This window comes from Orcinus orca, chromosome 10 (genome assembly GCF_937001465.1).
Source record: "Orcinus orca chromosome 10, mOrcOrc1.1, whole genome shotgun sequence".
Taxonomy (NCBI): Eukaryota; Metazoa; Chordata; class Mammalia; order Artiodactyla; family Delphinidae; genus Orcinus; species Orcinus orca.
Genome location: NC_064568.1, coordinates 39490916 through 39512713, shown reverse-complemented (window position 1 = coordinate 39512713; position 21798 = coordinate 39490916). Strand labels below are relative to the sequence as shown.

Here is a 21798-nt window from a genome sequence, read left to right as displayed (position 1 = left end):
ACTTCTAAAAAGAAAAGAAACTGTAGAAAATGTGTGACTTGCTGATAAGAAGGACAAAACCATTCACTCAGAAGCCCAGCTTTTAACTGTACCTCAGTAACTCCTTAAAGGAAATTATCACTTGATAATTTACACAATAGATGTTGAAAGGTATTCAAATAGACTTTAAGGGAGGAAGTTATTACTAGAAATAAAATGTTCAAAATGATAAAATGATCAAAACAGAAAGATATACAAATTGTAAATATTTATAACTCGTTTCAAATATGTGAACCAAAACTTGACAGAAATAAAGGAGAAATACATGAAGCTACTGAAGGGGCGAGGAGTAGAAAGGAAACCACAGGACTGAATGAAGTACAAGGAGATGGTGGAAGAAGCAAGAAGCACAGAAGGACCCGCACTCGGCCACCCAAAACCCAGGAAACTGCTCCAGTAATGGAGACAGGAAAGCACAGGGGCCCAGACCACATGCACGAGCCTGAGCACAGGTACACTCATAGGGAAATGGTAAGCGTGGAGGAGAAGGAGAGGCAGTAAATGGTATCTGCCCTCCTGAAGCCAACTACAAGAGGTAAATTTTACACCACCACGTTAAAAAAAAAAAGGACATGAAAAGATCTTCAGCATCCTAATTCTTAGAAAAATGCACACCAAAACGACCACAAGGTATGATCGGGCACTAGTCATCATAAAGTCTACAAACAAAATGCTGGAGAGGGTGTGGAGAAAAGCAAACCCTCCTCTGCTGCTGCTGGGAACGGAAATGGCTACCAGCCACTATGGAGTACACTATGGAGGTTTTATAAGACACTAAAAATAGAGCGATTATAAGATCTGGCAATCCCACTCCTGGGTTTATGCCACGAGAAAACCATCCTTCGAAAAGACACCTGCAGACTTCCCTGGTGGCGCAGTGGTTAAGAATCCACCTGACAATGCAGGGCACACGGGTTCAATCCCTGGTCTGGGAAGATCCTACATGCTGCAGAGCACCTAAGCCCATGCGCCACAACTACTGAGCCTGAGCACCTAGAGCCCGTGCTCTGCAACAAGAGAAGGCACCGCAGTGAGAAGCCCACGCACTGCAATGAAGCCCCAATGCAGCCAAAAATAAATAATAACAACATAAAAAAAGAGAGAGAGAAAATTAACCCTTTGAAAAGAAGAAAAAGACACCCACAACCAACATTCATTGCAGCACTATTTAAAATACCCGAAGCATGGAAGCACCCAAAATGTCCATCGACATAGGTATGGCTACACAAGACATGCTACATATATAAAATGGAATATTTCTCAACCCTAAGAAAGAATGAAATCATGCCATTTGCAGCAACATGGATGGACCTAGAGATGATCCCACTAAGTCCCACAGAGAAAGACAAATATCATATGATATCACTTATAGGTGCAAACTAAAACTTGATACCAAGGAACTAATTAACCAAACAGAAACAGACTCCCAGACGTAGAAAACTAACTTAGCGTGACCATAAGGCAAAGTTGGGGTTGGGGGGGAGATAAATTAGGAGGTGTGGATTAAAACATACACCCTAATATATGGGATAATCAACAAGGAGCTACTAGACAGCAAAGGGAACTCTCCTCAACACTCTCTAATAACCTGGAATGGGAACAGAATCCGAAAAGGAATAGAAACATGTATAACTGAATCAGTTGCTGTACACCTCAAACAAACAGCATTGTAAACCAACTGTACTTCAACAGAAGATACAAATTACATTAGAAGAGAAAAATGAAAACAAGTGCCTACTCTAGTCCCCTCAGGCCTCAGCGGTCTGGGCTGGTGTCACATCCCCGGAACCTGAGCAGGCCTGGGTCCCAAGGCTGGACTGTCGTCGGGCTGAGGGGACTGGGGAGGATGTGCCAGCAAATGAGCCCCCCCCGGGGACCTGCAGTGTCTGGTCCACTCGAAATGGGACCACAATCTCCAGATCCAGGCAGGCCCTCCTATAGCTCAACCAAGCCTAGTGCACCCAAAGGAGGGTGGATCCTCTGGGCTGCAAGAGCTTTGAAACGTCACCTGGTCTCCACATCTCCTGGCGTTGGGGTTCCCACCTCCAGCCTCCTTCCTTAGAGTCGCTCCAACTACCTAGGACATCACCCTCAGCACAGCACTTTTGCAGGGGTTGGGATTTGACTGGGAGGGTGAAGGGTAAGGGGGAAGAAGTAAAGAGGCACAAGCCCTCGTGTGTTTCTTCTGGCACCTTGCACTCTGATTTTCAACCTGGGAACATGACTTTTGCTAGGCTCAGGTTGCCCGAGTTACCAGAGTCGGGCATGAAGAAATGCTGCCGCCTTGTGGCCGTTTTCTGTAACAACAACCTTAAAACCAGTACTTAGGGGAACTTAATATTCACAAGGCCTGTGGGGCTCTAAATGACCCCTGCCTTCGAGAGATATCGCGCGGTAGGTAATAGAAAAAGAATTCAAAACAGGGCCGACTTTAAGAAGCCAGTTTCAAGAGGTAAAATTATATTCACATTAAAAAAAAAACCCACATGAAATGATCTCAGCATCGCTAGTTGTTAGAGAAATGCAAATCAAAACGACAACGAGGTATCATAGGGCACCAATCATCACAAAGTCTACAAACAATAAATGCTGGAGAGGGCGTGGAGAAAAGACATGCCTCCTCCGCTGCTGCTGGGAATGGAAATTGCTACCAGCCGCTATGGAGGTTTTATAAAACACTAAAAATAGAGAAATCATGAGATCCGGCAATCCCACTCCTGGGTGTATGCCCGGAGAAAACCATCCTTCGAAAAGACATCTGCACCCCAACATTCATTGCAGCACTATTTACAATACCCAAAGCATGGAAGCACCCAAAATGTCCATCGACATAGGTATGGCTACACAAGATGTGCTACATATATACAATGGAATATTTCTTAACCCTAAGAAAGAATGAAATCATGCCATTTGCAGCAACATGGATGGACCTGGAGATGATCCCACTAAGTCAAGTAGGGTCACATAGAGAAAGACGAATATCATATGATATCACTGATAGGTGCAATCTAAAACATGATACCAATGAACTAATTAACCAAAACAGAAACAGACTCCCAGACTTAGAAAACTAACTTATCATGACCAAAGGGGGAAAGTTCGGGTGGGGGGAGCGATAAGTTAGGAGGTTGGGATTAACACACACACACACACACACACACACACACACACACACACACACACACAGATATGATAATCAAGAAGGACCTACTGGATAGCACAGGGAACTCTACTTGATAATCTGTCCTAATCTATAAGAGAAAAGAATCTGAAAAATAATGGATATACAAATATGTATAATGAATCATTTGTTGTATACCTGAAACTAGCACAACATTGTATATCAACTATACTCCAATAACATTTTAAAATTTTAAAAATAGGTAAGCTTGGGGCTTCCCTGGTGGCGCAGTGGTTTAGAGTCCGCCTGCCGATGCAGGGGACACGGGTTCATGGCCCGGTCCGGGAAGATCCCACATGCTGTGGAGCAGCTGGGCCCATGAGCCATGGCCGTTGAGCCTGCGTGTCCGGAGCCTGTGCTCCACAACGGGAGAGGCCACAACAGTGAGAGGCTCGCGTACCGCAAAAAAAAAAAAAAAAGTAAGCTTAAACGCTTTTGTACAGCAAAACGTCCATAAACGAAACAAGACACCATATGGTTTCGGAGAAAATATTTGCATATGATGGAAATTTGAGGGATTAATTCCCAAAATATACAAAGAACTCATACAGCTCAACGTCAAAAAAACAAACAACCCAATTAAAAAATATGCAGAAGACTTAAGTAACATTTCTCCAAGGAAGATATCCTAATTACCAGCAGGCACATGAAAAGATGGCCAGCATCACTGATTATTAGAGAAATGCAAATCAAATCCACAATTGATGTATCACCTCATACTCGTCAAAATGACCATCGCCAAAAATTCTACGAATAGGGACTTGCCTTGTGGTCCAGTGGTAAAGAATCTGCCTTACAATGCAGGGGACGCGGGTTCGACCCCTGGTCAGGGAAATAGGATCCCACATGCCTCAGGGCAACTAAGCCCTCGCACCGCAACTACTAAGCTTGTGCACCTCAACTGGAGCGGGCGTGCAGCAAACTACAGAACCCACGTGCTCTGGAACCCACGCACCACAATTACAGAGCCCACACACCCTGGAGCCTGCACGCCACAACTAGAGAAAGCCTGCACGCCACAACTAGAGCAAAGCTCACGTGCCACATGATCCTGCATGCCTCAGTGAAGATCCCGCATGCCACAACTAAGACCTGACACAGCCAAAAATTAAATAAATAAATAAATAAATAATACATCTTAAAAAAAAGTCTACAAATAATAAATGCGAGAGGGGGTGTGAGGAAAACAGAACCCTCCTGTACTCTTGGTGGAAATGTAAATTGGTGCAGCCACTATGGGGAATGGTATGGAGGTTCCTTAAAAAAGTAAAATAGAGTTACCATATTTTCCAGCAATCCCACTCCTAGGCATACATCCAAAAAAGATGAAAACTGTAATTCAAAAAGATACACCCACCCTAGTGTTCATAGCAGCACTATTTACAATAACCAAGAAATGTCCATGGACAGATGAATGGATAAAGAACATGTGGTATATGTATACAATGGAATATTACTCAGCCATGAAAAAGAATAAAATAATGCCATTTACAGCAACATGGATGGACCCAGAGATTATCATGCCGAGAGAAGTGAGTCAGACAAAGACAAATATCATATATCGCTTATATGTGGAATCTAAGAAAGTGATACAAATGAACTTATTTACAAAACTGAAATAGACTCTAGACATAGAAAACAAACTTACGGTTACCAAAGTGGAAAGGAGGGAGGGATAAATTAGGAATTGGGGATTAACAGATGCATACTACTACATATAAAATAAACTGAAAGGACTTACTGTATAGTGCAGGCAACTATATTTAGTATCTTGCAATAACCTATAATGGAAAGAATATGCAAAAAAAAATATATCAGTTACTTTGCTGTACACCTGAAACACTGTAAGTCAACTATACTTCACTTAAAAAAAAAAAAAAAAGATACGGAGCTCCTGGTCCTCTAACTGGATAATTACTCCGATATTTAAGTTGGTGAAAGTTCACTTAATGAAGCAAGTCACTCCCTAATCTCTTTAAGGTGTCCCCAGTGATGAGAAACGAAGGTCCTTTGCATACTAACATGTTTTATGGGTAATGTAGTAGGTGAGGGCACTCTGCAGTCTTGATCAGAATAAGATTGATCAACCTGAATGACAAAATGTCCTACACTGAAATTGTGGCCAAGACCCAATTAGAATCCTTAAGTTCTGTCAGGTTTAGAATCTCCACTGGCAGCTGTGGTGTTTGAAGACTTGTAAGTTCCTGTCTTACTGCGCAGGTTTGTGTTCTTTGTATCTTTTACTAGAACAACATTCTGTGAGGGCTGAGACATGATAGTGAATGACTCAACATGTTCAATAGTCACAGCTGCCAGGCGTGCAGGTACATGGTTTTCCTCTCCCCAGAGCCCTCACCTACCCTGTTATAGGCCTCCTAGGACCTGTAGGGGCCTGAGCCCTGAACAGAGGCACGAGTCTTTCACGGCCCCTGTGGTGTCAACCAGGCTCCCTCCCTCTCTGGGCCTGCTCGACGTCCACTCCAAACTGAATTCCCCATTAGCCCTGCTCCCTGAGACTGTCACAATGGGGGATCAACTCCATGGTTTGGCCAGAAGGAGTCAGACCCATCCTGAGCCACTACAAAGACCTGGCAGGAGCACGCATTTGAAGTACTAAAGCTCACACACCAGAATGACAGTGCCTCACTGCTGGCTGACCTGCCTCTGACTGTGGTCTGGACATCAGGCAGAAATGAGGAGGGAAGGACATTAGAGCAGAGAATAGCAGTGGTGACTACAGTGGGCATGGACACACCAATGTGGCTCCTGCCATCTTAGGGACGAGGACCTTGAGAAGGCATTATTTAGGGCCAATAAGAGGGAGGGAAGAGGACTCTTCCTGGACTCATATCAGCCTGTGTCTCTTCAAACCCCCAATGAAGACCCCTAAGTTGGGAGGTGGGGCCTCTGTGTCAGAGGAGAAGGAAGGCTAGGGGGTCTCTGGGCTATAAGCAGAGAGCCATGGGGGAGAACCTTGTGAGGACCTGAAGGCTGGAGGGCCATGGACTCACCTCTGTTCAGTAGGCTCACCTCCTGTGGAGGCCAAGGGTGGTCTCAGTCAAGGGGGCATCAACCCCCAGCCGTGTAGACCCAGCCAGCAATACAAGATCCAGCTGAGACAGTCTCGAAGCTCACCTCCAGCTACAAATCAGGAAACCCAAACAAGGTGGCCTTGACGCAGGCAGACATTTGGGTTATCTGCACCCAAAATACCTTGACTTAGAAGACAACCCAGTAACCAGAAGCCCCTCAGAACAGCCCGGGCTACAGGGGTTCAGGGCGTCTAGAAACTACTGAGGAAAAGGGCCCCAAGATCCACACCATCTGGAGCAGTGATGCCATCCTTTCCCAGTTCCTTTCAAAACAAGTGCAACAGGAATGGAGAAATTTGAACACTCAAATTGCCGATAAGGCAGACCTTGAAGAAACCACAGACCCCTGCACCTTGGGTTTCAGGCCCGCCAGCCCCGTCCTGGATGGGGTTCTCACTTCCTTCACAGCAGCTTTGACGCCAGCAAGCCCCGTGCAGGAGTCAAGGAGAACCCAGCCAGCCCTGTGATCTGGAGCATTCTGTGGGCGCCATGAGACCTCCCAGAGGCTGCAGATCCCATCTCCCCATGGTGCCTGCCAGGCACAGCTGCCACCCTCCAGCTAAGGGAGGGCTGGGCCAAGCCCACATCTCAGACACCAGACAGTGTGTTATCCTTTAATGAAGAGCCAGGTCACTAGGGCCACCATTCTCCCCGAGGCCCCCCTGCAGCAGACACCCCTCACTCCTGGCTGCCTCGGTGGCAGGGTGGCCCAGAAGCAGCCAGCCCTGCTGAGAGGTCAGTTTGCAGCAGCCTAGTAAAGGCATTCATCTCTCGGACCTAGGAAAATGGCAGCAGCAACATGGCCAGTGGCGGCTAATGAGGTCAGGGATGGTGGAGGAGGAGGGCGGGACAGGAAGTGGGGGCTCTCCTCCTTCCTCTCTGAATCCCCTGGGATAAAGGCCAGTGTTCAGGAGCAGTACAGTCTCCCCAGGGGCTGGAGGCCCTTCCAGCCACTCTCTGGAAGCCCTTAGTCCCCCGTTTCCCTCAGACTAACATCACACAGAAAGTAGCCCGCAGGGTCACTGGCCTCAGGGTCACCACTCCATCAGCCTCAAGGCCCCACGCCTGCGAGATGTCCAGCAGGGCCCAGGCCAGAGCCACCAGGAGACTTGGAGCCACCTTCCACTAACTCCGCTGGGCAGGCACTACAGGCATCTAAGAAGGTGGTCTCTCCCTCGTGGTTCCGGGGCTGCCCAGGCGGGGCTGAGGCACAGCAGGCCAGGGGCTCTCCAAGTCCCTACAGATCTGTGACCTTGTTTTCTACAGCCGCTGCGATCTGCTGGAGCCGATAGCCCAGCTGCATCTTCTGGGCCGTGCCATCTTCCTCCAGGGCAGTGATGATCTGAAACACAGAGACCAACTCAGCAGGGGGAGACCGTCAGCCTGCCGTCTGCCTTTGCCACAGACTACAATAGGCCTCCACAGCTACTGCAGCAGGTGTGGGTAGGGGCCCGAGAAACCCTGTGAGCTGCCGCACTCACTTCCTCAGGGCCCCCTCGGGGAGGGGATGATGACAGCAGAGTCACTGTGGGGTCTTAAGGATTAGTGAGGTAGGGAATGAAGTACTTTACTCAGTACCTAGCACTCACGGTAATGCATATCACCTCCCCAGTAAAATCGTTTGAGGCCAACTTCACCCACCATGCTGGTCTTCTCCGCCACAAACCCCCTGGAAGCCCTGCTCCACCCATCCTGGCTCCCCCGCCCACCAGGCAACAAGCAGTTCCTAAATTCCTACATGCCGGGTGCTGGACAAGGAGCAGGGACCCAGCAGTGATGACAGGTACGATCCCTGCCCTCGTGGGGCTCACTGGATGGGAGACAGGTATTGACCAAACACGGACAACTACATAACCACAAGGGGGGCTGCCACAGAGGGAAGGGTGGGAACAGGAGGGGCTTGCCGGCCACGCCTCCACAAGGGGACAGCTGTGTCACACGGCCCCGCCTCCCCCACACCGGCACCCACACTGTTTGGAGTAAGGCACCTGGACTTCACGCTTGCGCATCACTCCTGTGTCAAATGCCTGTCCCCACTCCAGGCCTGAGCCATGAGGCAGGGCCCTCATCGCTCAACAGCAACGGCCACATCCCTGGGGCCACGCAAACATCTGGGTAGATGATTCCAGCAGGCACTCAGTGGGTTGACCGGTGGGCGCTCTGATCCTGAGGCCCAGCCCAGGAATCCCCCAGAAAGCCCCCTTACCGGCTCTGTTGTGCCCTCATCTGCCCCAGACCCTGTGCCCAGACCCTCCTCTCTGGCAGCGCATGCAGCCCAGCCAGGCCCACCCCCCCAGAGATGGCCTGCACAGCACACTGCCACATGTGGTCTCAGGTAGGGCTCTGAGGGAGCACAAGGTCGGGGCACAGGTGGCCGCTGTGTGTTCCTCCCAGCACATCCTGCACACCATCTCCAGGCCCTGGTAGATCCCCAGCCATCCATCACCACCACCATGCCCAGGAGCCCGGCTGAGGAGCCTGGATGGGAAGGGCGGCAGCAGGTAAGAGCCGGGCCACTACCAGGAAGCACACCTGAAGAACACTTCCCGAGCACAGGGCTCAGCCCCCCTCCACCACTCTGTGCCTGGGGGAGACCCGAAGGCCCCACACTTGCGTCACAGGGCCAGTCACCCTCTCGCATCATCCTGACCATGCCCAGGTTCTGCCCACCTGGTCATAGTATTTGTTGATATACTTGTAGAGTTCGTGCAGGGCCACTCGCACCCCCAGGTCTCCAGAGTAGTTCTAGGGAGGAGAGACAAGAGGTTACAGAGATAGGGGGTGCTGCCAGCCACCAGAGGAGGCCCAGGACCCCAGGCAAGGGGAGTGGGGAAGAGGGGGCTGGGAGGTAGAGGAAGGAACAGGGCCCTGCATTGGGAAGCAGAGCCCCTCCACAGACAGGGGATGCCAGGCTAGACGTGCTAAGCTGGGGACAGGATAGGACCAAAGGGCCTCCTTGGTGGAGAGAGCCTGGATCTGTAGTTTCACCATGGCCTGGGGTCTCCACTGGGGCTCGGCCTCTCTCCCCCTCCAGGCTCCAGCTGGGACCCTCTGGCATCCCAGGCAATTGCAGAGCCAGGCAGAATAGGTGCTGCTCACAGGCTGTGACCCAGCATAGTTCTGCTGTGATCTCAAGTCTTTCCTGAGGTCACACCCAGGTCCCTCCATGGGGACATCTCTGAACCTCAACCTCCTCTTCAGGACAATGGAGTTGATATCACCTAACTTGTAGAGCTTTAATGGGAATCAAATGAGAAGTAATCAAAGCCCCCACGCACGGCAACACCCCAAAACTGTAGCTGCTATTGTTATTGTGGTTGTGGTCATCATCATCGTGGTTTCAGATTTACATTGTTTATAAATTCCCTGGACTGGACTGTTTGGAGGCTGTTTTAGGAGTAGGTGGGGGCATGTCTATAGTGCCAAGGAAAGCAGAGCAGTAGGAAGACGTGGACAGGCTGACCCAGGCAGTCCTGGGGCTGAATCCCTGCCACCTCGCTGCCTTGGAACTATGGTCCACAGACCCCGAGGGGCTGCAGAGGGGCTGCAGACATCTAAACACCTGGCTGAGTCAGGCTCGGTGGCAGCTGCCAGGACAAGGCCCCTGCTGCTCTCTGATGAGACACTGGGAGCCCTGGTCTTTTACAGAGGCAGCGGGAACACTGTGCTGAGGCCCCCAGGGCTTCCCTGCAAAGGAGCAGCGTGAAGGGGGCAGGACCCTTGCGGCAGAAGGCCTATGCCCAACCCAAGAAGCAGAAGGAGGGCCATACCCGGGACAGCTCGGCCAGGATGGAGTTCATCTCTTGATCACTGGCGGGGATGGTCTGTCTGATGTCTGCATAGTACCTGCCAGAGATCATGGGTCCGGCAGCCGCTGGGGAAACAAACCCCTCTTCACCCCACCAGGCCCACCCCTGGGCCTCAGCTGTAAACACCCACCAATCCGTCCAGCCATTATCCCCCAGATGCAATCCCTTTCCCTCATACCTTTCCACCATCCGTTTGTACCGGGGAATATCCCGAGCATACAGAAGTTTGTTGATGGGAGAGTCCTGGGTGCCAGCAGGTGAACAGTGAAAGGAAAAGAAGGATAAGAGCTCCTGTTAGGGTGACCAGCTGTCCCAATTTTCCCAGCACTGTTTCAGTTTTAAAACTAAGTCCTGAATTGCAGGAAACCTCCTCAGTCCCAGACAACCCAGATGGTTGGTCACCCCACCTCATTCCTTCTGTCACCCCTCCCCCAGTGTCCCATCTCCGCTGTCATCACCTTGAGCTTCCCCCCATCTCACTCCAAGGTCATCTCTCAGCTCCACGTGCCTCCACCCGGACCTGGCAGGGAACTGGCATGCAGGGTGGGAAGGGTGCAGTGCCGTGTGGAGCCCTAATACTGCTTCTCCAAGTGCTATTCATTCCCCATGTAATCATTTTAAAAATCAGGAAACTAACCCCGAAATTTAATTAAATTGCCCCAGACCACCTCACTCCTGTGTGGCTGAGCTGGGATTTGAAGCAGGTCTCTCAGACCAGGGCCCACAATCTAACACAGCCAATACATCCTCTACCACCGAACCGGGCTCCAATCCCAGCTCTGTCCCAGTGGCTGTGGGCAGCACACTTCCATTCTCTGGACCTGCTGCCTCATCCTACAGCTGCTGGGAGCGTGAGGCAAGACTGCACTGCCCCCTGTGAGCAAGGGGGTGAGTGCTGGGCCTGAGGCAGGATGCCTGCTTCTCAGCAACTCTCCATGGGTGGCCCTTGGCATCCTGGTTTGCACTATTCCTGAGCTACCCAGGAAGCATCTGCAGTGCTGCTGGGAAGGGGAAGCAGTGTGAAGATCAGGCAGAAGAACCCAGCTACCATACAGCACACACCCTGGAGGTGACCCCTGGGTCCTGGTGTGGCTCTGTGGTTCTCAGCTCATCGCAGGCAGAGTAATGAGTGCAGGCAGAGGAAAAATGGCTTACAAAAGACAGCACTACAGAGTGGAACTTTCCATCTTGTTTCCCCATGGAGAACTCTCAAGAGGTCCCAGGCCCAGGGGTCGAGGCTAAGCAGAGTCCGTTATGCAGAGCCACGACAGCCCTGCCTGCTGGGTGCCTGAGCAGTCATAGTGGTGACCCCGTATCTGTCACAGGACTCTCTGGGTCCTGACCACTGTGACAACATACCTCCCCCTCTCTGTGCCACCATGCAGCCCTGACCACCTCTCCTCCATGCTTCCCAGCTCCCCTGTCAGCACATCCCTCCTCGCCTGGCCCTCCCCTGGACTCTGCTCCCTGTACTGCACGGGCTGGCAGACACTTCCACTGCCCTTGGGAATCAAATCTGGGAGGCAGCCTGGAGCTGCTCTGCGATTGTAGAATCCAGGGGCTCACCTCCTCCAAGTCTCAGCTCACCACCGCCAGAGGCCCGGGGTGCGTAAGGAACCCCTCCCTCTTCCTCACCCCCACATCCATCCAACCCACAGCTTCTGCCTGCCCTGTACCCTCTAGTCCCAGCATGAACCTGGCCACCGCTCGTCCCAGGGACAACACAGCTTCCTCTCTGGACGCCAGGCTCCAGTCCATCCACTGCATGATTGCCAGGAGGCTCCACCTAACTCTCAGGTCTGACCACCCCCTTTGCCCTCAGGGTGAGCCCTTGCCAAGTGGCCCTGGCCTCCTGCCGCACCGCCAGCACTCTTTGCTCCACTTAACCCTGTGAATCAGCACACGTGCCCCCTGCCCTTGCTCATCCCTGAAGGCTGAGGCACGGCCACCTCCTAGGGAGGCCAGGGACAAAGCCTGTCCCCAGGCCTGCGGTCAAAGGCCTCCTATATCCTCCTCCTTGACATCCTCAAGAAGGCCTGGAGTCTGTGCACCACAGCACTCTCCATCCCCGGCTACGCTGCCCCACCCACCTAGACCCTCCCGGTCCACCCCAGCCAGCTCACCCGGCCCAGCTTGTGGTCAGCCAGGGTGCAGGCATCCATGAAGGTCTGTGCAATGACCAGGAACACTGCATCCATGTTATCAGATGTCTGCACGTCGAACACAAACTGCGGGTTTTTTATGATATTGATCCAGAACCTCAGCGGCAAGCTGTGGGCGGGGCAGGTGTGGCCAGTGAGTGTGCTGGGGAGACAGGAGAGAAGACCCCGCACATGCTAGGCCCGCCCCGCCCCACCCCCACCTGTTGGTCTTCCATATATGGACGGTGTCCTGGTCCGAGATGCCATGCTGCTGGGCCTGCTCATCCAGCAGGTCAAAGAAGTACTTCACAGCGAGCGGCACGGGACGGCTGGTGCTGAGAATCACCTGGAACAGGTCATCCACAAACTTCTGCAGGGTGCCCTGCGGACGAGGGGAAGCACAAGAGATGCAGTCAGCAAGGGGACCTCAGCCCAGCCCAGCCCAGCCCAGCCTCAGATGCCTCGTGACACCAGGCCTGTGCGAGCCCCACATACTCCCAAATCCCACTACCTGTCTCGTCCCTGCCCCCAGCCCCACCTTCATGGACAGCAGGCGGGTCAGGTAGATCTCAGGGATGGCCTTGGCTCGCTCCCGCTCCCCGCCCCGGAGGCTGCCCCTCCGAGGCCTGGGCGGCTCCGGCTCCTCGCTTGGCTTCACCAGGTGCCAGGGCCGGATGCCCCCCTCGTCCACATCCTCCAGCATTGGGGTCCCTGTACCAAGACCTTACAGCTTGTCACCCCTCATCAGGTGCCCCCTGCCCTAGACCCCCGGGGTCCTGCCAAAACCTGGGAGTGGGGGCACCTGGTTAAGGGCTTCTCTGGGTGGAAGGGAAGTAGACACAAGCCCACCCTGAAGTCCAGAGGACCTTACCCCGTTACTGGAGACTGGGCAAAGCAAGGGTAGAGGACTGCGATGGCAGGGGTGGGGCGGGGGGAGGGTAAGTACTCACTCTCTCCAGGGACGTAATCCTGGCTTTCCCGGAGGACATGCTTGGTGAGGCAGGGGACGAGGGCCACAGTTGCTCCGTCTGGGACCTGTGGACCACAGTTGGTGACCCCTCCACCAGCCCAGCCCACCCCACCACAGCCTTCCCCCAGCTCCCACCCCTCCCACCTTATAATGCTGCAGGGTGTTCAGGCGCCTCCACAGACCCTGGACCTCAGAAGTCACGTCCTCGTCAGAAAGAATGAGATGCCCGGCCACCCCAGACCGCCATTCTGCAAGGACAAGGTGGGCTTGGTCCAGGGCTTTCAGAATACCCTCCCTGCACTGGAACCTGTCCCCTCTTCTACAAGGACACTGGCCCCTCCATCGGGGCAACCTCACCCAACTTCTCTGAAGTCCAGAAACAGGGGCCCCTCACCAGGTGACAGGTCGTCCCTGTAGAGGTGTTCCAGAGCCCACCTCCCCTGGGTGATAAGCTGACCCCGCAGAGCTGGTTTAGGGCCAGCCTAGCCCTGAGGGTCCCCAGACCACCCTTCCCCTCTGCCCTCACCGACGTCCAGGGTGCGGGGGTCTGGCCGCTGGGCAAGAGGCACTCCTTTATAAAGCTGGTCCAACATCTTTTCCTTGGCCTGGGAGATGGTGTCACAGTCCAGGACCTTCACAGGCACGCCCTGGGCTTCTCCCGCTCCAGGCCCCACAGCCAGTAGTGCATTCAAGGTCTATGCACGATACATGGGAGCAGTCAGGGCTCATGCCACATGTGGGATGACCAAGATGCAAGGCCAAGGCCAGGGACAACCCATAAGGAAGCCACTGCCTCTGACCTCCAAGCACCAAACAATCACTCCTTGTCTCTTCACCCGCCTGCCTCCCCAGGGACAGCAGCTCCCTCCACTCTGTGGCCCCAGCACCTGGCACAGAGCACTAATGTCTGCTGGGTGAATGGCAGAAAAAATGGGAGAGCACAAGTCCCTCTGAACTCTGATCCTCAGGCTCCCGGCGCAGACAGGCTGAGGCACCTGAGGAAGCCCGCATAAGAAGTGGGGTCTCCACTAGCCAGAGGAGCAGGCCTGGCGGAGCCTGAATGGGATTTTCCCAAAGGACCTCCACGTGGGCCACGAAGGGGAAAGTTGCCCAGAGGGAAACAATGGGCAGGTCTGCCAGGGTGACTCCCAGCTTGGTGGGTACAACCATCCCCCTGGCAGGATGCTAAGACCATGATCAGGCAAACACTCAGGCCCTGACACAGCAAGGACCCGGACGGGCCCCGGGCAGGGTTGGCTGCTCCCTAGACTCTGGATGTGGCCATCCTGACCCCACCCCAAACCTGGGGAACCTCTGAGGTCCTATCTTCAAGATCTGGCCCTCAAGCCTCTATCCTGCAGCCAGCTGGAGGTTAGGCTGGCTCAAACCAGATGCAGACACCCACACAATCATACGTGGTCACCCTCCTCACCTTCATGGGAGACTGACTCACCAGCAGGTTCTCTCTCTCCCCCCTCCCTCCCCCCTCTCCCCCTCCCTCCCCCCTCTCCCCCCCTCACCAGGGGACGGTACTCCACGTCCTCTCGGAGCAGGCGGTTGTCATTCAGGGTGTATTTGGCTTTGCCAGTCACGCTGTCTACCGGCCCCTTGTCCACTTGATGCTTAATTCCACGGAAAAGCATGTACAGAGGCTCCCCTACCGAGTCCTGGGAGAGTGGCGGGCAGTTAGGACACCCGGGGCAGGGGACAAGCATGGGATGGAGGTGCTGGGGGAGGGGACAGGATGCTGGCCGCAGAAGGCTTAAGGTGGCTGAGGACATACTGGGCAGGGGTGCCCAAGCTGTGCTGGGACAAGAAGCTGTGTGGTTCAGAGTCCTGACTCTCCCTGGAGGGGAGCCCCACCCACCTCTGCCTCACTCACCCTCACGAAAGTGTAGAGGCAGATAGACATCCAGTTGGTGAGCAGCTTCTCCACCACGGTCTCTGTCCTGGGATGACAGGAAAGAGCGGGCAGAGTCAGCAGGTGGGGACCCAGGGCTTTCTATTCTTCAGACCCCAGGCCCCAGAAGGCCTGACCCAGGTCTTGGCTCCAGCTGTCCACAGCCACCTGGCCCCCGTAGCGTCTTACGGGCATACAGACCTGCGCAGCATCAGCTTGGGGTTCTTGGCCACGTACTGGGCCACCAGGTCACTGAGCAGGGTGCGCAGGATGTCAGTGAAGTACTCAAGCTTCCCGTGCAGTGCCACGGTGAGCAGAGATGCCACGTAGGCGCGGTCCCGAGCTGAGAAGGTGCGCTGGCTCTCCAGGGTGTGGATGAACTGGCGCCAGGGAGAGGGGATGGGTGAGTGGGGAGGGCAGATTCAGAAACGGAGGGACTGAGAAGGGATGGGGCTGGAGGGTAGGGGGACCCCCTCCCCACCCCTGGAGGGCCTAGATAGGGGGTGGGGCCGGCACCTTGATGAGGAAGAGCTTGCTGTTAAGCAGGTTGGAGAGCTGCCCCAGCCCTTGTTCCACAGTGGGTCGCCTGCTCTCAGGCACGCCCAAGTCCCGGTGCAAGGGTGACTCCTGGTGCCCAGGGAAGAAGACCCTCTCGGCATACACCTTGTAGTCGAGGAAGGGGATGCCGCTGCCCAGAAGGTCACTGGTAAGATCGGTCATCTCGGTCATAAGGTCTGTTGAGCAGAAGAAGCCAGGTTTGGGCGCAGATCCCAAGGTGATGGGAGCAGGCTTGGGCAGAGCCCTGGAGCGTGGGGTCTTCGCAGCCTCACCTGTGAACTCCTTCTTGCAGCGGTCCCGCACGCTGCTCTCCAGATTCTCCAGCTGGATCTGCACCTTCTTATAGTCCCTCAGAGCCTGCTTGCTCTTCCTCCTGCTCAGCACCAAGGTCAGGGCAGGGAAGGCCAGAGGAGGCCCGAGCCCTTGCTGGGTCCCACCGGGCCCAGGCCTGCCCGGGCCAGCACAGTCTAACCCTGCCATGCCCAGCCAAGCCAGGGCCTAGTCAGAATAATTCAGCCTGTCCCATCCCAGGCAAGTCACACCCACCCACGACTCATCTAGCCCAGGGATCAGCAAACTATAACACGGCCAAATCTGGCCCCTGGCCTGTTTTTGTAAATAAAGATTTGTTGGAACACAGCCATGCTCATGTGTTTATATGTTGTCCGTGGCTGCCGCTGGGCTATAATAGCGGAGCTGAGTCACTGCCACCCAGACAGCCTGGCCCACAAAGCCTGAAATAGTTACTCTCCTGCCCTTTATAGGAAGTGTTTGCCTATCCCTGGTCTAGTCTACCCCTTCCCAATCCAGCCACACCTACTACCTGCCCAACCCAGCCACATCTGGCTGCACCCACCTGTACATGAGGACAATGATGATGACACCCAGAGCCAGAAGAGAGGTGCCCACCCCCAAGCCCACCTGGGCTGCCATGGGGAAAGCCACAGGGCTCTCGCCATCGTACTGCACGTGGCCCAAGGAGAAGCGTAGGTTCCCCATCTGCACCTGCACAGGGAGCCACATGTGAGCAAGAGGTCAGCGCACGCCCGATGCCTGCCCCGGCCCAGAGCCTGCCCACTGACCGTGAACTCAGGCAAAGCATCAGGCACCTCCCGGAGGGCATGGTGCCGGGGTAGGGGCTGCTCCACGGGGGGCTCGCAGTACAGGTGGTGCCGGGTCAGCGTCTTCACCATGCAGGGGCCGTCCCCTATCATGGCCACCACCTCCTCCTTGGACATTGCAAGGTCCAGATTCTCCCCCTGGAACATGGGGTCACTGATTGATCATTCAGAACTCTTCCTTGAGGAGAGGAGCTGATGGCCACTCAGATCCTATCTCCCCAAATGTGAGACGGATGGTCCTGAGACCCACCCCCAGGAGCAGGGCTGATGGTGCCTCAGCACCTCTTGTCCTGCACATGGGGTGACAGCCCCATGGATGTTTCCCAAGCTGCCCCCTGATCCTTTTCTGCCCCTCCCGATCCTTCTTCCTTGAGTCTTAACTTCTCCGGAGCTAAAAATCTGGAGAATATAAAGCTGTCCCCAAATCCTACGCAGTGACCTAACAAAGCAGAGCCCCTGCTACTGCGTGTGTCAGTACACACGCCAAGTATGTGTCCACATGAGACAGCCTGCCAAATGGGCATCAGCCCAGGCGCCTATTGTGTACCTCGCCGCCACTGCGTGTGCCAAACTATTTACATATCGTTATTCAGACACCTGCCATGGGGTATGTCAGGACCCAGACCACAGGACCTAAGCCCCGGCCAGGTGTGTCTGGCTAGGCACCCTGCCGCCAGCCCCCTCAGCACTCGCCATGTCCATCCACTGGTCCTTACTTTGCAGTCATGCCCCCTGTGCCACACACAGCAGTACCATCCGGCAAAGTGAAGGGTCTTGGGGCCCTGCCAGATCCCACTAGGAGCAGTACCTCCACAGAGAGCACACTCCCAGGCTTGTGCCGGAATGGTGCGGTGGGGTCCTCGGGGTTGAGCGGCTGCAGAGTGGGGTCGGCCTCATAGGAGAAGGGTGTGGGGTTCAGTGTTGCAAAGTCAAAGACCAGGTTTTCAAGGATGAATTCCACACGGACCCAGGGGTCCTCAGGCAGGCCTGGGAGGGCCGGTGTGCGGCACGTGATGAGCTGGGAGTTGTTCACGTGGCAAGGCTCCTCAAACTAGGGCAGAGGGAGGGAGGACAGGGAGGGCCTGCTGAGGGTGCACAAGGGGGGCGTCCAGCAAAGATGGGGACATAGCCTCCACTGGTACCCGCCACCCACAGCTGTCTAGGGGTGGGGGAGGGATGAGGGGCAAGGTGGGCGATGGCTAGCCCAGTGCAGGCAGGGGATGCCCTTGGGGCTCCTACGTGCAGGCCGCCACAGGAGGCTCCGGGGGAGCACGCCGTCTCTGGGATCACGCGGTGCCTCCACCCAAGCCCCTGGCCTGGTCCTGGCGCTCTCGTGGCCACAGTCACTCGGATTCTTGGTGTCTGCACCACGTCCAAATTCTGGCCACGGACCCATATCTCACGTCCTCCACTGAAAACACAGCCCATGAGCCACTTAGGGCTTATGTGAACAAGGCTTTAAAGCACAGCCCAGTCCCTGATGTTAGGTCAGCTCCAACCCAAAGCCCCACGGCCCCTCTCCCCACCAGCAGCATAGGAGTCGAAGCCCCCCACATAGAGCCCTACAAACCCCCATATACTGGAGCTGCAAAGACCTCCCAACCGCATGCCATGCAGCCATGCCCTCGGCCCAGCACCTGAGGAAGCTCTTGGCGGGGCCAGCAGAGGTGACATTGGGATCTGATGTGTACTCGAACTGGCTGTGATGAAGCCTCCGCTCAGCAGCCCCAAACCACACAGCCACGGGGAGTGTGGCAGGCGTGGGGTGTGGGCTGGTCTCACACCGCAGTTGCTCCGCCTGCTGCTCCAGCAGCCTGAGAAGAGAGGGAGGAGTGGCAGGCAGGCCCGACTGGGCCAGAGGGGCACAGGAAGGGGAAAGGGGTGATTCCAGGACACGGGACCCACTCGGGCCACAGCTCACTTCCCCCTTCAGTGCTGATTGCAGTCTCCACAAGTGACCCTGGAGGCTGCACTCCCAAGAAAGCCCCAGCTTCGAGAGGGGCTGGCCACTTTTTGATGGAGCAGATTTGGCCCTCTCCCCATTTCTGCTCTCCCTAGTATCCCACCCCTCCATCTTCTCCCTGGAGCTCAAGGATTTTTGCAGAATGAGGAAGCGTCCCTCACAGGTGACAAGGCTGGTCTCCAACTACCACTCGGATGTCCTCCAGCCGCCCGGTCAGAAGCTTGGAGCCATGCACGGTGAGGTTGGTGCCCCCGGCTCTGGGGCCTCGGGCCGGGAAGATGGAATGCACCTTTGGGTCCTGTGGGAAGGGGACAGGGATAAACAGACAGGCATCAGGCCAAGAACAGGGAGGCAGGGGGAGCAGACAAGGAGGCCCTGGGGTGGGGAGCCCCAGGAAGGCGAACCAATGGGCTGGGAGGAGCCACCTAAGGGGGTGGCCCATGGGTAGCTGGTGGGGACTCAACAGTCAGGCACCTGGTAGGCAAAGTCATGCTCTGAGACGCCGCGTCCTCTTCCTGGCACCTCCACCGTCACAGCGCCTGCCACCTCCTCCCCGCTGGCCCCAGTGATACACACAAGGCTGTGGGCACAGGGCAAGCTGGGGTGCTGGGCCACACTAAGGGCCCTTCAAACTGACCCGGCCGCCCCCTCCCTGCCCCACTACATCACGTGTTCTCCCTGGCTCCCAAGATTGACAGAGATCCTCTTGCTTTGGAAGGAATTCCTTAACGACTCACCAGGAGGCTTTGGCCTCTGAGAATTAATATCTGTGGTTCAATCATTCAAGTCCACCCCCAGAGGCCCCTGACAAGGAGAATTTCTCTCTCTGTGGGGCACCAGCCCTGGTAAGGCTGGTGGCAGGGGTGGGTTGCTGAGCTAATGAGTGGGCCTAACCGGCCACCATCACCGTGGGCACAGCACCAGTTACAAGGTGGTGGAAACTTCATTTCCTCATGAAAAAACGTTCCCGAAAGCCTCTAGTCAGGTCTGGGGATGGACGTGAAGGGAAAGTGAGCAATCTAAGAAATGCTGGTTCTTAGCCAGGAAACAGAAGCTTGGGGCAAATTAATCTCCAGAATGTGAAGCCTGCAGTGGTTCGACTCTTTGTGACATTGTCACGGTCACTGCAAACACCCCGAGAAAACAGAACAAGCGAAGTGTGAACTACCCGGGAGAGGCTTCAGCTGGAATGTATTTTAATCACTTTATAAATCAGTTCAGAAAGTACTTTAGTCTCACGGTTCTAGAATCATTAACACTCATCTAAAGTTCTCAGTCATAATACATTCAGGGGGGAAACAACATGCTCTAGCAGAGTCTTGTTGAAAATAAGACTGCAGGGTACTTGCCTGGTGGTGCAGTGGTTAAGAATCCGCCTGCCAATGCCGGGGACATGGGTTCAAGCCCTCGTCCGGGAAGATCCCACATGCCACAGAGCAACTAAGCCTGTACTGAGCCTGCACTCTAGAGCCCGCATGCCACAACTACTGAAGCCCACGCGCCTAGAGCCCGAGCTCCGCAACAAGAGAAGCCACCGCAATGAGAAGCCCGCGCACCGCAACAAAGAGTAGCCCCCGCTCGCCGCAACTAGAGAAAGCCTGCACGTAGCAACAAAGACCCAATACAGCCAAAAATAAATAAATAAATACATTTTTTAAAAGAAAGAAAATAAGACTGTGGGACCCCAACACGGGCCTACAGATCCAGACCTCTGCAGGAAGTGGAGGGAGGTGGTCTAAGGATCTGCTCTGGGGGGTTTTGAACCAACTCTCCAGGTAACCCTGACATTCGGCGGGTTGGAGACCTGCTGCTTGTGGATGTCTCCTTCGCTGTGTTCTGCGTGTGCACATTTGGGACCCTGCAACTGCCAGCCTTGTAAGCCACAAGCCCTGGGAAAGTGGGAGGGGTTCCAGGGACTAGACAGAGGGGCCTGACACTCAGCAGGTGTGTCATAAGTCTATCCCCGTGAGGAGCCTGCCCAGGGCAGTGCTTGGGGAAGAAGGGTCAGCAGGTGGGAAGGTCAGCCGCAGAGCACAGCTGTCTGGGATCCAAGGAGCCTGCTACCACAACTATGCCCGTGGTCACTTGGAAAGCCGGTGAGCACACCTAGGCAGTGCCAAGAAGCAGAGCCGCCTGTCAGCTCTGAGCAGTGACTAGACCCAGGCCAGAAACCTGCAGGTCTGTGCACAAAGCCAAGGCCTTGATAGTAACCCCAGCCCTGAGACACTGTGATCAGAACCAAGGAAAGGGGGAGGGGGAGGGCAGACGAGTAGTGGGTGGATGGCCCTAAGCAGGAAAGCCACCTGTGAAGCCCGCGGGGTGCCCCCTGCTCCTGTCAGTCCAGCCCACTCACCTGCTGGACACCTCGTACTCCTGAGCGTCCACAGCACAGGGCACTCCAGCCACCCTGACCGTGTCCTGCACGTCCTGCACGTGTTGGCCCAGGTTGGAGCCCCTGATGGTGACACGGGTGCCTCCGTCTACAGGCCCAGTCAGTGGCTCCACCTGTTCCAGGACAAGGATGGCTCACCTCCATGCACCTGTTGACCTTTGGCAGCCTGGAGAGACAGCCCCAGCCTCCCATCTTTTGGGACACTGAACCCATAGCACCCCGAACCCCTTGAAGGGATGCTCCAGCATTTCAACACACCGAGTGGATGAGGGGTGCTGGGCACTGGGTGACCACAGCCTCAGCCTCGCCACAGGCCTCCTGGGCCACACAGCGTGGATGCTTCCCCTTGCACCACACACAGCCGTACTGGGGCATGGCAGTTTGGCAGCGGCTGCAGTCCTCGTGTCCCACGGAACAATCATACAGCACCACTGGGGGCGGAGAGACGAATGTGAGAGGCAGGCCAGGAAGAGCCCTGTTGCCACCAGCCAGTCCCAGCAGCCCCGGGTCACTCACCGTGCAGCCCATCCACACTGTCCACACGCAGATGGCCAGCCCGACGCAGAAACAGCCCCACGCGGAGCTCTGGCTGTAGAGCCTCATAGCTGAGCTGGAGAAATGGGAGTGGGGTC

General features: G+C 55.1%; 1 protein-coding gene and 1 long non-coding RNA gene across 14 annotated transcripts in view; one reads left to right on the top strand and one right to left on the bottom strand.

Annotated features, from left to right (window-relative positions):
- The first annotated feature begins 2 nt into the window (after window positions 1–2).
- Window positions 3–16329, top strand: LOC125965635 (uncharacterized). Its single transcript, XR_007479769.1, has 3 exons — window positions 3–1254; window positions 2874–13493; window positions 14085–16329. It is a non-coding gene; the product is annotated as an uncharacterized LOC125965635 (long non-coding RNA).
- PLXNB1 (plexin B1) overlaps window positions 6913–21798 on the bottom strand; it is a 28235-nt gene continuing 13349 nt past the window's right edge. For 10 of the 13 annotated variants that reach the window (XM_049716176.1, XM_049716177.1, XM_049716183.1 and 7 more), the window contains 25 exons: window positions 21683–21776; window positions 21425–21597; window positions 21128–21279; window positions 19249–19354; window positions 18936–19072; window positions 18449–18625; window positions 18051–18222; window positions 17620–17862; window positions 16773–16949; window positions 16547–16695; window positions 15963–16063; window positions 15649–15866; window positions 15334–15512; window positions 15115–15181; window positions 14753–14899; window positions 13759–13927; window positions 13377–13480; window positions 13213–13297; window positions 12801–12985; window positions 12484–12644; window positions 12245–12392; window positions 10300–10364; window positions 10083–10158; window positions 8983–9057; window positions 6913–7654 (listed from right to left, as the gene is read on the bottom strand). In XM_049716176.1, coding sequence (XP_049572133.1) covers window positions 7550–7654; window positions 8983–9057; window positions 10083–10158; window positions 10300–10364; window positions 12245–12392; window positions 12484–12644; window positions 12801–12985; window positions 13213–13297; window positions 13377–13480; window positions 13759–13927; window positions 14753–14899; window positions 15115–15181; window positions 15334–15512; window positions 15649–15866; window positions 15963–16063; window positions 16547–16695; window positions 16773–16949; window positions 17620–17862; window positions 18051–18222; window positions 18449–18625; window positions 18936–19072; window positions 19249–19354; window positions 21128–21279; window positions 21425–21597; window positions 21683–21776 — 3465 coding nt within the window. In that variant the 3' untranslated portion in view covers window positions 6913–7549. Of the gene's footprint in view, window positions 7655–8982; window positions 9058–10082; window positions 10187–10299; window positions 10365–12244; window positions 12393–12483; window positions 12645–12800; window positions 12986–13212; window positions 13298–13376; window positions 13481–13758; window positions 13928–14752; window positions 14900–15114; window positions 15182–15333; window positions 15513–15648; window positions 15867–15962; window positions 16064–16546; window positions 16696–16772; window positions 16950–17619; window positions 17863–18050; window positions 18223–18448; window positions 18626–18935; window positions 19073–19248; window positions 19355–21127; window positions 21280–21424; window positions 21598–21682; window positions 21777–21798 lie in introns of those variants that run through there. The other 3 variants (XM_049716181.1, XM_012538282.3, XM_049716182.1) reach the window with 2 other exon arrangements.